General features: G+C 33.2%; 1 protein-coding gene and 1 long non-coding RNA gene across 3 annotated transcripts; both read left to right on the forward strand.

The window, feature by feature from the left end:
• Positions 1-2,418: 2,418 nt before the first annotated feature.
• On the forward strand, positions 2,419-13,301 carry LOC149540184 (Protein kinase superfamily protein). 2 transcript variants are annotated; one of them, XR_016356369.1, is made up of 5 exons: positions 2,419-2,841; positions 10,349-10,493; positions 11,331-11,593; positions 11,843-13,062; positions 13,163-13,301. XR_016356369.1 is itself a non-coding variant. In XM_089801337.1 (4 exons), the coding sequence occupies exons 1-4, from the start codon at positions 2,798-2,800 to the stop codon at positions 12,483-12,485; spliced, it is 1,095 nt and encodes a 364-aa protein (XP_089657463.1). In that variant the 5' UTR covers positions 2,419-2,797; the 3' UTR covers positions 12,486-13,301. The 2 variants fall into 2 exon arrangements, 1 of the variants encoding a protein (XP_089657463.1); XM_089801337.1 differs by having other exon boundaries at positions 11,843-13,301.
• An 895-nt stretch (positions 13,302-14,196) lies between these two features.
• LOC149540185 (uncharacterized) lies at positions 14,197-14,700 on the forward strand. Its single transcript, XR_016356370.1, has 2 exons — positions 14,197-14,312; positions 14,479-14,700. It is a non-coding gene; the product is annotated as an uncharacterized LOC149540185 (long non-coding RNA).
• Positions 14,701-16,642: the final 1,942 nt, after the last annotated feature.

Raw genomic sequence — 16,642 nt, forward strand, 5'->3', positions numbered from 1 at the left:
ACATTATCGAAATCCTGAATGTTAAGAACAATATCAGTGGGGGCCTTACTTCGTGAAACACTTTTGAAAAAAATTGTGAGGGCTTTTGTCTGGAGGAGGTATCACGAGCATCCATCACAATCACTTTAGCACCAACATCAACTACTAGGTTAAAGTTAGTCGAAACCATATTAAAACCCCTTATGCTCTTGCAATAAATGCGATATGACAGGTGCAAAACACATAGATGGTCTTAGAAAGAAAGTCTTACTACATGCAAAACCCTAGCATAGCAATTTCACATTTTTCTTAATAATCCTCCTTTGAGTAGGGAATGTTTTCATCTTTCAATTTTTTTTTGAACTCAAGGCTTTACTTATTTTTTTACTTGTATTATCTTGTAACCTTCTCCTATTTTTTTCATTATGTTAGATGATAATACCTTTTTAATCAAGATATGGCCATTGCCTATCATATCCTATTGTAAATGTGTGAAATATGTAGTTTTCAATTTTTTTAATCTTGTAGGTTTTTGATGGAGTACTCATGAGAAGAATTCAAGAATGATTTATATACTTAATAGATATATACATCCTTTCATTATTTATAAATATTTAATTTAAATGTTGATTTTTTATTTTTTCCCCACTTTAAGATGTATTTTCCTAGTAGTTCACATTCAAATCAAAGTGGACAAAACATAATGGCAAAAAATTGCATGCTTGTGCCCTTTCCCTCATGTTTTGGGACCACTTTTAATAGTGTTCTTAATGTAATTTAACTAGCCTACAAGTGAAACATTCTTTGCAAATTCAACTCATAACATCACCACATCTTGATTGTATTGTTAGACATCCTTAGATATTTTACTTTATTCCTTAGATAATCTACTCATCATCCGAGATAAAATCTACAAGTTGAAACTTAACCCATGTCATGCTTTTGAACCTTGAACCTTTAAAATAGAAATTTACTTAGTGTTGACCTTTGCACGAAATATTATTAGTTGGCCCAACATATGATTATATATATTTTTTGCACCATGTTCTTTTTTATAGTATACGCACATTCACTTTGAAATCACATAGGAGTTATCAAGCAGTACAAAATAAGTTATTGGAGATGATTAATCATAAAACATTTATATAAGCATCACACCAATTTGCATCATCTTTGGTCCATTGCACATTTGTTGGTTATCCTTGATCCTTATTCCAAAGCTATAATACTAGTTCAATGAAGGGGTTGACTATGAAGAATGTGGTCCTCTCACTTTTAAGAGATTCCAATGATCTTCTAAAAATCATTCGTCCTTACTCAAATTTTAATATCAATTTATAAAGGGGAGAGAATTCAAAGAATCCAATTTCTACCAACTAGGTCATGTAGGTATAACCAGTTCAATTTTGTAGGCGTCACGAATAGATCTACATGCATAAATTTGAAATAGATCAATGTATAATCCATTTACATTCTAAAACATTCATCCAAATGAACTTTATGAATCTATTATTAAAATAAATTAAATTTGACATCCTCGTCATTATTTTTACATTTAGAAATTTCATCTAAATAAATTAAATTGAATTATTATATTTTTATGTCTTGTATCCCAACTCAAATCATTAACTTTTATTATTACATTATTTATCTTGATTTTTTTTTGAAATAGGTTCTTGTTTTCTAAAAACTAAACTAATAGCCTTCTCACCTTTTACACAACCTTGCAACCATATTTGTAAGAAAAGTAAGAGTTACACTAATTCTCATGTAACAAACAATCAACATTAAGCGATTATGGTCAAATTGAATTCAAATGATTAGTTTGATAATCAAATGAATCGAAATAATCATCTTGATAGTGCACTATTATCATGTTTCAAGTTAATCAATATTAAGTGATACCATAAATTGAAATCAAGATTATTAATTTGATGATGGTAACAAACAACCAAATAATTATTGATCAAATTGAATCTAAATGATTAATTGGGAAAGGTGTAACTCTCAACTTATCCCACATTAAATTTTTTTTTTATGATAAAATTAGATAAATCTTTATATATATATATACATATATATGAGTTGTAAATTCAATTGAACTGAATTCAAATCCATCGATAGATATATATATATATATATATGAGTTGTAAATTCAATTGAACTGAATTCAAATCCATCGATAACTTTGGTAAAGCATTAAAAACCAAAGTAGAAAAAGCCCAACAAAAACCATCATAATGTAGGGCCCCAAAGTAGACTAGGGGCACAAAATGATTCGCATCCCTAATCACGTTGAAAGATGAACAAGAAGAGACAAAATTACTATAAATTTTAAAAATTAGAAAACAAAAATATGGTGGGGTTTGGAGGCGCGCTGGAGGATGCTTGAGTTAAACGTCTCCGGACTTGAAGGCCTTGATTAATCCTTGTCTTAACACGACTTTCAAATCCAATTCTCCCATTCGAACGCAAAATCTCTGCAACTAATTTTTTTTTTTTTTTCATTCTTTAGACCCCTGTGCGATTCATTGTAAGCCCCCATTCCATCACTGTTATGAAGTACGCGGGTTTGACGGAGGGAATGCACGGGCCAATGTGCTTGTGTGCATGTATGTGGCAGGGTTTCTTCTCCTTCCGCCTTATTGTAAGCTAAATCAATGGCGGAGTAGAATTCTTTTGTTCTTGTTTTATGAGAGCTTGTTTAGAGACCATTTGTGTCGGAATGGCGAAGAAAAATCTATAATTCCGGTTTGAGTTGGAAGGATTTTGCCAAATTTGGTGGCATTTGGATTTTAAACAGCAGTAGGGCCAGAGGATGGACTTATTAGCAAAGTATTGCTGCGTCGGGGCTTTTAATAGGTGAGATAGTTTTGATTGTTTACTTATATTGCGCTGCTTAATTTACATGAGCAAGGGATAAAACTTTTTGTTTAAAAAAAGTAGGAAATGTTTAGCTAATTTAAGATCTCAGTCAGGGCTCTAGAGTTATCCAGTGCGATGAAATCTTCAATTAGAGGTGTAGTCAGACTAATTACAGTTTATAATTTTTAAGGTCTTTGCATAATTTATCTTTGCTTCCAGGCTTTAATTCCGGGTGTTGTTTGTCAAGTTTTATACTGATTTTATCTTCAATTTTGGGTTTAATCGGCAGTAATGGCTGTTTGTTATCCTTTGTTAGATTTCGCTTCAATTTGAGGTTTGGCGGCTGCATAACGGTTCCTTTTAGTTAAGTTTAGATCTATGGTGGAATGGTGGATGAATTTGGAAGCTTTTAGCTGGAAAATATGCGTCTTGTTTGTTTGATCTTCTTTCCTTTTTAGTTAGAGTTATGGAGGAATTAGAGGCTTTTCTCAACTAAATATGGTGATCTAAGGCCCTCTAACTTTATTACAACGATGGATCACAAATATAAACACTTGAAAGAAATGAGAAAGGATGGAGGAATAAGAAGGTTTTAGCTGCTGAAAAGTGGGACAACTTGTTGGATCCTCAATAACAGCAAAATCTAAGCAAGAGTTGTGGAGGAGTTAGAAGCTTTAGTAATGCAGAAATTTTTATTGATAGGAAAGTATCTCTAACTACTCATGTATTACATCAGCTATCATGCTGATTGATCACAGATTGTAGTCACGTAGAAACGTTAAATGGGTGAGGAACAAGAGACTTTTATTTAACAGGGGTTATCTGTTGGATGCTTGATAATTGTTAAAATTTCTTATAATTGCTGTCTGAGATTATTGGCAGTCAAAAGTCCCATCATCAAGTGGGGCCAGAAGCTCAGTGATAGAGCTACCCGTTTTACAGGTTACGTCTTAAGTTCATCCCAAGCTCTCCAAGTTTAAAACATGGTAGAAGCTTCGATGTTTGGATTGGAGAATACTGTCCTTCAGGATTGCTAAAAAAAGGTGGGCTCTTTGTGGCAATCAATGTTTTTTGTGGACATCTTAAAAATATCAACATAGGCTTTGAAAATATAGAACTCAAGCAGGCCAGCATCGAGTGGGGCAAGTTGTTCAGTGGTAAAAGCAACCATAGTCTGGAGTTAGACCCTGTGGGTAGTTCCTCAGATTTAGTTCAGCTCAACAAATTTCTTCAAAGAAGGCAATTAGTGACTAAGAAAGTGCTTCATCAGTGACAGCCTTTAGTTATCGGCCATTTTCTGTGGATGGAGAATAAAATAGCTCTTTAGTGCTTTATAAGTGAGGGATGGATTTTGTTGTCCTCTTTGAATTCTGTACGACTATTGTAAACCATCTACAAGAATGCTAATTGGACATTACTGGTTTTTCCCTTGTTATGTTTGAAATTTTTGTCCAGAAAGTACTCAAAATGAAGTTTTATGGAGTTTTTCATATGCTAAATATGTTTTTTTCCCTTTTGTAGATCAAACTGGTGAGCTAAATTGAAAAATATAATGGTGCTGATTATTTTACAATTAGCGCTGTGTATGGCTTCTTACTATGTTACTGCATTATTCAGGAACATTCTTGATCCCATCCTTAGGTGGGTACTGGTCCTGTGTGTTGCTCTTCTTGGAAATGTTCCGGGTCCCGATAATTGCCGCGCCCTCCCGATCCACAACAAATGCTTGTTAGTCTACACTGGAATTTAAAATAACAAGAAAGATAAAAAAGAGAAATAACGTAACCTACACTAATCTATTTCTAACCTCCTAAATTTAACTCAAAAACCTAAATTCAGATTTTATGTTAGTTTTGTCAGAGTCTTCCAAGACAATCTTTCCTAGAGTCCTAAAAAATGGGTTTTTCCATACTGATACCTGTTTCCTGGTTTCAGGTTAGTTAAGAATTACAGGTTCCAGTGAATATATTTTCAGGAACAAGAGTGCCACAAACAGTTCCAACCATTCACAAGTGTTTGAATGTGCTGTTTAAATCTAGTTGCCAGATCTGCCTGGTTTCAGGGATATGCCCTTTGTCCCTGGGTATGCCTAAGTTGTGGACCTCAGGCTGTGAATTTGTTACACGTACCTGCAGATATAATTAAAAATTCAGAACTTAAAAAAACTTGCAGTTGAGCTCTATAAATTACATTTTTCTTTTCATAAATGCATGCCATAATATAGTGTAGTTTCCTTCTTGGTAAATTAAGTATCATATGTTTTTTCTGCATTTAAACTCTGTAAATTCTCTTTTCTGCTGGGAACAGATTTGGGGCTGATTAATTAGATAACTCGTATTTTTGGGATAAAATTGCCTCCAAACATCATATAAATGACTGTCAGTTCGGAAAAGGCCATTGATAGCAAATGCTGATGATGGTAACTTTGACTGAGACTCTGTGGAACAGGCACACACTCTTTAATACATATTGACATTTTCTTCTTCTCTCTTTTCTTCCCATTCCTCTTTCTTGACATTTTTAATAGGTGTTTTCTTCTTGTGGTCTGGCTTCATCTGTTCTACAGTCCACTAATCATTTAGAGCTTCAATCTTGGTGGTGGGTAAGCGAAATTCCCTTCTAAGAATCTTCAACCTCTACACATTGCATTAGTTTGGAGCAACTTGCTGTCAATTGTCCCACACATCCACTTGATCTTACTTAATGTCACGTTTTCATTTTCTAATCACTTTTTAAATTAATTAGTAATTAATATTAAATAATATAAAGATGGATATTAATTATTTATTTATAATATTAATATAATGTATAAAATATTTGCATGAAATATATCATTTTAAAATGTTTTAAAAATTTATATACATTAATATATTGTATGAATGTACCTAACTTTACCAATTCTGGTAATAATTGCTGTATCGGTGAACCTGAACTGGCAATTTAGGTTTAAGGGTGTGTATTGACTGTTAAAACTTAAAAGTGTAGGTTCTTTAATGATTGTTACGCTGCAGGGTTTCTAATATATTATTGGATTCTTCTGGATTATCCTTACAACAATCTTGGTTCCTTCCATGAGCTATTTCTAGGACAAATCTACAGCAGATTATGATGACACTCAAGAGTCAATTAAAGAGTTTGGAAAAATAAAAGAAAAAATATGTTAACCTTACTTAACAACTAAACACCCCCCTCTCTCTCTATACACACACACACGCATGCATATATATATAGATATATATGTATGTATGTATACACACACATACACACATACACACATACATACATGCATGCATATATATATATATATATATTGCATGCATGCATGCATGTATGTATATAAAATTGGTACAGACATATCCAGGAATAACTGTTTCAGCATCCTTAAAAATGCTTTTGACTTTTCGATATCCATGCATGTTTGGTGGTAACATAGGTTTCTCAAAGTTGAATTTTCTAGTGATTAGTAATTGTCTATTAAGTATTTACCTGGTTGCAACGTTTTATGCTGTATTTTATGTCAGAGATGTTAATGATCAAAATATGCCAATTCTTCTTGAAGGTTATGTTTGATTTCTTTTTTAAATGAAGATTTTCCTAGGTTTTCTTCCTGTAGGAGGATTGTGAGAAAATTCCATAGATGTAATAATTATCGATAAATTGGCAAATTTTCAACTTATCATGATAAATTTTGCTCGGCGAGTAAACACAACATTTACTTGCCTGCTGTTGCTGCCAAGGATTTTAAAAACAATGACAATTCTTGTACAACCTTATCACAGATAAACCGGCAACTCCATGTTTATTTATTGGCTATAGATGCATAAAAGGTTTTGATGTCAAAACCAAAGTTCATTTTGCATTTTGTGAGTTGTATTTTGTTGTCCAAGCCAAAAATAAACCTTCCAAGGTGATTTGCAAGGATGTAGGTTGATTTAGAGTAGGTTTGAAGAGGATTTCTGAGGGAGTCTGGACATGTGAATTTGGGAGAAAAATGCTTCAAAAATGAAGAATCCAAAGGTCACAGAAGAGAGAAACTGTGGCTGGACCCCGGAAGGGGAACCCCTTGACCCTGGTGGGGGTTGTCGCTCCGAGAACCACCCTTTCACCCCTTTCAAATTTTAAAACAAAAGAAGAAATTGATGGGGAAATTGTGTCAAACTAGGTTAATGTTTTTTATACCCACTTTATTGAGTTATTCCTTTTTCCTGATGTTCCTCCGCTTCTCTATTCGAATGGATAGGGAAACTTTGTTCTATCTGTTCTATCTCCTTTTTGTTGCATCTAGGTCTGTAGGAACCCAACAATGACATTTCCGAAGTATCCTAAATTGCTTTAGAGTCTAATGAACATGATTTAACACCACTTTTTCAAAGATGGATTTTGAGCCACAACTAGTCATGCAAGCGAGGAGGCACAACTGCAGTGGATTCCTAGGACTAGACCCTCTACCTTTCCCATAGTTTCTACTAGAGCTGGAAAGAGAAGATGTAAACTATTTTGATGTTGTATTTACTTATAGTTTTACAAAGACAATTTGCTATTTTACTTTTGTTTTAGATTATCAGACTACCATCCATCAACATTCCACATGAGGATGCTTTTTCTTTCCCAATTTGTGTTTAAATATATCTAGACTTATCTTGTTTCTTTTGTTTAGTCATGTACTGACATTAGATGCATCTCCTAAAATGCATTTCGAATTAAATTTAATCAATTTTTTAAGTTGCTGAGATTCTTGCTGAGAAGTTGCAGAATTGTCACCAAGTTTTTGCCGGTTTTATTAACCTCAACAAGAAGTTGCCGAGTATGAGTTTTCCAATTATGTGTGAAACAATCTTTTGTTGCTTGATGAATTTGTCAGAGATAATCATATCCTTGTTTATCTATTTGATGATTGTGTCCAAGAAGCTAAGTTATCGGTTAGCCTTTACCTGTTCCTGTATATGCCTTGGATGGGTCCGGGTCCAGCTCTAGGGATGGATTGCATGGGGATCACCCAGGCATGGTGCATGTGACTTGGGTATGTTGGAGACTTACCCGGGAGGTGCTCAGGTTGCTTGGGCTGCACCCTAGGGAACTTGGCTGCACTTTGGCAACAAAAATGCTCATAATTCTTGTGAGTTTCAGTGCCTCTACAAGTTTAAGAAACATATTAAAAATAAAACTAATAAATAATCAATCTCAGTGTTTTGTAAATCTTCTTATCATAAATTTCTAAAATTTTCAACATCCTTGTTACTGTTCCCTGAAAACATGCCCAAATTTGTGAGTTATACAATGGGGTACCCAGAAAGTATGGGCTATGCCCTGGGCAAAAGAAAATTGTCACAAGCACTTGTAGTTTTTGGTACTTCAGTAAATGTCCACAAACTTTGTAAACTGAAGGGAACTTGTAGCAGAGAAAATGTATTTTACTATTTTGTAACATTTATGGTGCCTTCATAATTTTTTTAATCATAAATGTCCACATCTGCAAGTTTCGACATCCTATTCACTGATAAATGTGCCGGAAACTCTGGTTCCATTGTGATGAAGTGCCTGGACAAAGTGAAAAGTAGATCCCATGCTTGTCTTCCTGCCATTTGGGATGCTTTGTTTTTTTCTTATTGGGCAAATCAATTTATAAATTATCCAATGATAATCTTTTATACCCATTATAAAATACTGTCTTAACAATTATAATACAAAATACATTTATTTGCCTCATAACCTATCCACGATTAGGTTGCATCCATGTACCCAAGTACCGGGTACATGTACCCCAAGTACTGGGTACTCAGTGGAGAGCATCATAGCTCAGGACCTTGATTAATACTTCTGATTTTTGTTTTGTTTTTTTGTTTGTGTATCAGCTTTTTGTTAATGAAGCTAAATTCAATATGTAATCAGTTCGAAACTTTGATACAATACTGATTAACGGTAAACTTTATCACTATTCAAGTCAGAAGTTTATCGTTTGCTATATGTCATTGTTATATGATTTATGATCTGCCTTCTCTGTTATGCATCTAAATATCTATCATATATTATTATTACAAACATATTGCAAATCTGGAACTGAAAACAATACATTACAGCTGCAAGCTTTATCACTGTTCTTGCTTTGAAAAACCATTTTCATGACCAATATTTTCAGATTTTCTATATTAAATAATATTAAAAAGAAGTTTGACATACCCAAGTAACCCATCCCCTTTTTGGGAAAATAACCATACCTGCACACATATTAGTACCCCAAGTACCCAAGTACCCCCATCCCTGTGCAACTTTGTTTATAGATAAATAAAGAATAAAACAATGCCTTTTGAGTTATTTTATTATTATAGTATAAAATATAATTTGTTCTATAGTTTATTTGTAATTTTTGTATATGATGTATATTATATAAATTTTTTTGACAATATGTTTTTTATTTTAAGTTGTTTTTATTAATTTTGTTTAAAATATATGCACTATTTATTTTATTTTATGGGTGAATCACCCACCCCCCCTTACTGAAGCTGATAAATTTGTTTTGTCAAATCTTAAAACCCTGAACCTGAACTGGCTATATAGCTGAGCAGTGATCTAATTTGATGTGTTGTCTTGTTTGCCATGTCAGGGTAGTAACATATTTTGATTCAGTGATATACTGACTATGTTAGAAGACCTCAAAGTGTTGAGAAACTGATAAGCATCTTCTGTCAAATGTTGCTTTTGCAATTTTTCCAGTTCAGCATTTGGTTACATTGCGTTAGGTCATTTAGTATTTTATAGGATTCAAAAATTGAGCAGTGACATTAGGAATATCTTGGTTTAAGAAACTGATGACACAGGTTTACCTTAGTGATTTTATTGTAATTCACTTTTTAGTTTTTAGTCTCTCCCAATCTTCTTGTGTCATGTATAATATGATTGTTAGCAGCAATGCAGGGATCAATTGATTGTTAGTATGTCTAACTTGAACTCGAGATTGTGTTTAATGGAACTTTTGAATAGAATTTGAACATCTGCCACAGCATCTTACTAAATTTAGGTGCGTGTTTCATGCATAGAACCTTCAAAATAGAGCAAAAATATAATGTAAATCCATGACTTCTAATACTTGCGCACGAAGATATATAGAACATAGAAATATATAGGTGCCTATATGCATTTGTGTGCAACTTGTGAATCTACAATTAATTTATATGCTTGATAGAATTCTTGTTTTTGTCTGCATGTATCATTTTTAAGTTTTGTGATTATTTCTAGTGTTCATATTCCATATTCTGAGGCTCTGAAAGTGTGCAATTTTCCAAACTTAAATGGTTTCCAGGAGCCAATTTGCTTATTAGCAGTCTGGTTTATCGTTGTGTGCAATATAAGAATTTAGTGGTGGTTTTTAATAACTTAATTGACTGAAAGAGTAGCTTTGTTCTGTATGCGTGTATTCTGTTTCATTTGATGTTCTTGATGCTGTTGCTATCCATTTCTTGAAACTTGTTAATTTGCTTATCTTGAAGTACCTCAATGGATTTTGCAGAAGAGTAGAGAAGAAAAGCAGCACTTGGAGGATTTTCTCCTTGAAGGAGCTACATGCAGCTACAAACAATTTCAATTATGATAATAAACTTGGAGAAGGAGGTTTTGGAAGTGTCTACTGGGGTCAACTTTGGGATGGTTCGCAAGTATGAGCTTTATAGCCTCTTTAGTCTTCAATTATACCATTAACTTTTCTGCCACTTTGTTTTAAATGTCCTCTCAAATCAGTCACCTTTATTCATTGTGAATTAAACATTATTTAATTTTTCTTAGTTTTGAATCTTAGCTGGCCTAAATTACCCATTAATTGCATCATGATTAACAGTACTTTCATTTTCTTTGGTGGTTTCTTTTTGTGATATATATTGTTTGCAGTAATGTTGTGCAGTGTTTCTCCTGCAAGTTATTCTTGAAGGTTACTTTCACTTTTGTCTATGCTAAACGTCATTTTCTAAGATTATGAACTGGAGAGTTTTTGCTTAATTTTCCACCATCTTGTAAAACAATTTTAACAATTATCAAAGTTCTTCTAAATCACTGTCATTTTGCCAGAACTGTGGTAATTTCAGAAGCATGGTCCAAGTTTTATGTGTTTACCAAGTTTCCTAAGCATATATTTTCTAGTATTAGATACTCATACAAGCATGCATAAAAGTCAAATTGGCAGATAGATAAGTTAGCGGTATGCATTCATCTTTACAACAAGTACAATAAAGCGGTTGTAATATCTTTAGGACCGCTTAAAGGATTCACAAGTACTGTTGGGACCATGTTTTCTTTAGGGCGGCTCATTTTAATGATACTAGCATGGCTACATATGCAACCTTAAACGCATAATACTAGTCTAAAGATTTACATAGACTTAAGTGGTGCATCATGTTAATTATTTTGTTTAAGTCCATATTAATTAAAAATACATGTATATTGGTTTGTTAGCTTTTTCCTATGGTGCAACTGCATTATTGAAATTGTACTCTTTATAGATTGCTGTCAAAAGATTAAAGGTCTGGAGCACCAAAGCTGAAATGGAGTTTGCAGTGGAAGTTGAGATTCTTGGTCGAGTTCGGCATAAAAATTTGTTGAGTTTGCGAGGGTACTGTGCCGAGGGGCAGGAACGTCTTATAGTCTATGATTACATGCCAAATCTAAGTCTACTTTCACATCTCCATGGCCAACATTCTGCAGATTGTCTCCTTGATTGGCCAAGGCGAATGAGCATAGCAATTGGCTCTGCAGAGGGTGTTGCGTAAGTGACCATCTCTTCTCTCCATTTGTTTGGAGTTCTGTATAATTCTATTTATTAGAAGCAAATGAAAGTTTAAAGGGTAAATGATAGTGTGAAATCAATGGAAACTTTTAACAAACTAATAACTGTTTGTAACACATAGCTATGGGAAGCTAAGGTATCCTTGTAATTCAGATTGACAGTTTGTTTGGTTGATGGTCTGAGTTTATGCTAAGGTTAGATTTTATTTGGATTGTCTGGTTGTTGCAGTTATCTTCATCATTATGCAACACCTCATATAATCCATAGAGATATTAAGGCAAGCAATGTATTGCTAGATTCAGATTTTAAGGCCCAAGTTGCTGATTTTGGATTTGCAAAGCTCATACCTGATGGTGCAACACATGTTACCACACGAGTGAAAGGCACACTAGGTTATCTTGCACCTGAATATGCCATGTGGGGAAAAGCATCTGAAAGTTGTGATGTGTACAGCTTTGGTATATTATTGCTTGAACTTGCTACTGGTAAGAAGCCCATAGAAAAGGTAGGCAACCCAAGTACGAAGCTTACTATAACTGACTGGGCCCTTCCCTTGGTTTTAGAAGGTAAGTATGATCAGCTAGCTGATCCAAAGCTCCAGGGAAAATACAATGAAGACGAATTGAAGCGGGTGGTTCATGTTGCAACAATGTGTGCTCAAAATGCCCCTGAAAAAAGACCAACAATGCTAGAGGTAGTGAGCTTCCTCACAGGTGAAATGAAAGAAAAGCTGTATAAAACGATAAATGAGAAAAAAGACAAAAATGGGAACTTGGAAGGTGGAATATACTCAAAGGACTTACTGGAAGCAGATGAAAGTTCAGACTCAACAAATGTATGCAAAGAAGATATCCACAAAGTGGGCTTATGAGAGAGGCTGCATCCTGGATATGATGTGCACTATTGGCTTAGAGTGTGGATAAACTTTGCTCAGTCAAATGACAATTATATTTCATTAGTGCTTGTGTATGAGGCTTGAGCTGTGATACCTTAAGTTTTTTAAATTTTGAGAAACTCAGCTAAAATGAGCTCTTAGAGTGGAGTCCTCGTTTTCAGTCTGTTTGGATTTGCTTCTTGCACTTTCAATCATTACACACAAAATTGGGGAAAGAATCCAGTTGTCTGTTTCCGTAGCAATTCATGCTGTAAAGATATGTTGTTTGTAACTAAAGATATTCTAGTCTTGAGGAATTGTGCATTAGAATTTTGGAGCCTTTTTACCTATCCTCTGGAGGTGCTCTGACTGTGTAACATTGGAGACTGAAAATCCAGGAGAAATTTGCAGCTCTGTAAGTAATCCCAAAGAGGTTTTGAACAAAATATTTGGAATGATTGGTGGCATCTTGAGATAGAGTTGATTGCTGTTATATTACAGTAGACAAAATTTTCAAAACTTTATTGAGTACCATTAAATATGTGCAGTGGAGGCAATGGTCGAAGCTTATTGAGTTAATACCCGTACCTGCTTGTGAATTTTCTGCTATATCCTCTTATGAGCAGTTTTGTTGAGATTATGCCCATTTAACTAAGTTACTTTGTGGCATGCAGGGTTTGTCTTCTTTGGTATTGCATGCAATTTGTTTCCATCGAGATCAATGCCTTTTCTGAATTTGTAGTATAAACAAAATGATATTTGTTGGTTGGTCCTGGATTTTCAATGAGAATTTTGGAACAGAGAGTTTATTGATATTCTTGTATTGGACTTTCAATTAATCTTCTATTCAAAGATTACTGTATTAGGTGAAAGTGCACATCATGTAAGATTTGTTTCTCAGCAAAAAAATTACCAATGACAACAGATATATCTTACTGTGGCAGTTTGCTGGTTTTCAAAAAATCGATGAATTTTCCAGTTCAAATATCTGAACTGATTTAAATGCCTCACATGTAATTCATTTCAATGTATAAATTAATGACTAATTTTGGATTATTTAATCTCAGATTGGATCTGTCCCCAATGAATTTGATTTAAAAAAGTGAATGATTAGTGTAAATTTGTAAACCAATCTATATATTTTTTATGTTTATACGTAGACAAAGTCAATGCATTTATTTGATATTGATTGTGTTCTAATTATGATCCAGATTCCAGAATGCTGATAATATTGCTCCTTAGCATTTTGGACTGTTGCTCATAATATTTGCCTGTTTTCTTCTTAATTATTCAAGCATTATTATTGCATATCAAGAATGAAATGACTAGTGTAGGGGATATTTGTTTCTTTGAATCTTGTTACCTGATTTTGATAGTCAATGTGATACCAATTATAGTTCTTTCTTGCTGGTACAATGTATTTGTTGTCAAAAAATATATTATAGGGGAAATGACTAAAAAATTCTTTGCAACAAATAAACAAGTTATGTGTGTCTGCTGAAAAGTAGAGGGTTGTACCTATCTTGAAGTTTGACCATAAACTACATGTATAACAAAGCAGCATGAGCAGAGGCATTGTAGATTAATCCCGGTTACAAATATCTAGTTAGTAGTGTCTTGATGTTATTTCAGTTATTGAGTGATTGATATAGACTTTTTGAAGTCAACCAACATGAATATGTGTTTATTGTGTATTTTGGTTGAGTGATAGTTATGACATTTGTAAAAGAAAATGGTAACACTATCTTGGATCTGGTTCAGTTTGTCCATAGAGAAGTGGGGCTTTGGGGAAACTGAGTTTGTTAACAACGGAATTTCTTATAGGTAAGGCCATTCTAGTTTTGATGTTTGTGTATGGATTTCTTTTTTGTTGTTGTAGTTTGTTGATCTCAGATTTATATAGCATGGGTAAAATTGGCTTTTGATGCATCACCTTCTCAAGTTTTGAATTAAACTGTTTAATTCTTGCAAACATTGTTTTTGTCTTCAGGTTTTGTACGGTGGAACTGTGTCTTGAATTATACCTGTGATTTTGTTCCAGAATTTGCATTTGGGCCAATTATTATTCTGTTCTAGATGAAGAAACCCATCACCCATGAATAAATGTTGAGCAGACCCCCAAAGAAATTGAATGATTATCCTAAAACTAATAATGAAAGAGGACATTTTAAATGATATTGGAAAAGTGTTTGGGCGTCTGTTTTTAAACAAACTGTTTCATTTAGTGTTGAATTGGTATAGATTTGGAAGAACATTGAGGACAGCAAATTGTATAATATGTTGATTTAGATGCAGTGAAATGGTGTACACCTAGACAACTGAATGCGAATCTGGCACAATAATGGATGGAAAATAATTAGCTTTTCATCTCTTACATCTAAATTGAAATTGTAGGAGTCCTTTTCCTCTTGTTTTTGAGACTTAAGGAGTGGAGGATAATAGCAGAATACTACAAGTTGAGTAAAATTCCATATTCTTTTGCTTGAGAGGTGCTCTAAGTACCATTAAGCTTAAGGATACCACACTAGGGTTTTGGAGTGAATAGCTGTATCAGTTTCATGGCGAATATTTTCTTTAGTTTGCAATTTTGTTTATTTCCATATAGGTAACAATTAATCTAATGGTAATATAATATTAGTAGAGGTTTGTAATGAATTGCAAGTAAACTAACAATTAATCTAATGGTAATATAATATTAGTAGAGGTTTGTAATGAATTGCAAGTAAACTAACTCCAGAGAACCATCGGATTATGGTTCTTTTTGGTATTAGAACCGATATCTTTTTGCTGTTGGGAATTGCTGAGATGTGGATGCCCTCCAAGAAAATTTAAATTCAAGAGAGAGATTTCTATGAATTTGATAGTAAACTATATTCCAGGGGGTTCGAAACTTCCATAAGCATCCATGGATGGAGGGAAAACTAGAATCTTTGAGATGGCACAAGGAGTGTCAAGGCTGGATCCAAGTATCTCTTAGGTAATGCAAGTGCAATTGTTGGAAGGAACCTTGCGAGGGAGGATCTATGAGAAATATAGATAAGAATCGGTAGAAGTAGCACTACCCATGACAAAGCCAAAGAGAACCCTCGAAGGACGGTGTTCAAGATGGCAAGATTAATGAGGAACATAAGAACTATTAGCTTGCAACATTGGCTCCAATATTTGAATAGAAAGAATGGCTATCTTGTGGCTTGTTCCAACATATGAATTGTTAAGTGAAACAACACAATCTCATTATAATAGCAGCGGTATTTTTGCAGTGGCTGATCGCACGATACTCACTAATTATAATCAGTAGTATAATAGAACAATTAACAATTGCATAAATTAATTGCTCTTAAGTTTAATATATTATATATTCAATAAATAATTTTGATCGCTTAAACTTAATTAAGAGCAAAGAGAAATCATTGTGTATGTGCCGTTTCTTTACAAAATTAATTCCTATGTAAAAATTGAATTAATAGATCAGCTAGGGCTTCACAAAGCACCAAATGATTGTTCAATATAGCATTGAACCAAAAAAATTTATTAGTTCTGTCTTTGGTAGGAAAATATTGGAATCATTCAATTCAATTGACCAAACAATTCATAAGATTTAAAAGATTAAAATAAATTTCAAATGTTTATATTTTTATCTAATTTTTCATTATTTTATAAATCACATTTTTCATTCATTCCATTGAATCATACTGGAAAAATCAATTTTCTCCAACAAAAATACAAATATTTTCTAAGAAGTATATCATGCATTAATGAATGTATTTATTACAATTTTATTTTTTCTACATCTGTAACAAGTGGATTAACTTTTCAAGTTTTACATTGATGTTTATTTTTGTCATTTGTAAGAAAATACAAATATTTTCTAATAAGTCTATCATGCATAAATTATCACTTTACCTTTTCCACACTTGTGACAAGTAGATTAATTTTTCAAAAAAATAATCATTATTATTTTCCACCTCACAAATGAATGTTTAATCAATATTAATTATTACTATCTATTTTTCTAAATATAGAGTTAAATGTTTTATATTTTTTATTTTAAATATATTGTTTAGGCTTACATTGATGCTTATTTTTGTCATTTGTAAAATATTATTTCTTTAAGTTTACACTATATTTTACCAGCTATTATTTTTCAGTCTTTT

Source organism: Cupressus sempervirens, chromosome 9 (assembly GCF_028749045.1).
Source record: "Cupressus sempervirens isolate cs-2001-9-10 chromosome 9, ASM2874904v1, whole genome shotgun sequence".
NCBI classification, from domain to species: Eukaryota; Viridiplantae; Streptophyta; class Pinopsida; order Cupressales; family Cupressaceae; genus Cupressus; species Cupressus sempervirens.

Bases quoted from the DNA above. Each gene is read 5' to 3' on its own strand.
- LOC149540184 (XM_089801337.1), top strand. From the start codon at position 2,798: ATGGACTTATTAGCAAAGTATTGCTGCGTCGGGGCTTTTAATAG. The intron at 2,842-10,348 runs GTGAGATAGTTT...TGGATTTTGCAG, and splicing joins TGCGTCGGGGCTTTTAATAG to AAGAGTAGAGAAGAAAAGCA. The intron at 11,594-11,842 runs GTAAGTGACCAT...TGGTTGTTGCAG, and splicing joins GGCTCTGCAGAGGGTGTTGC to TTATCTTCATCATTATGCAA.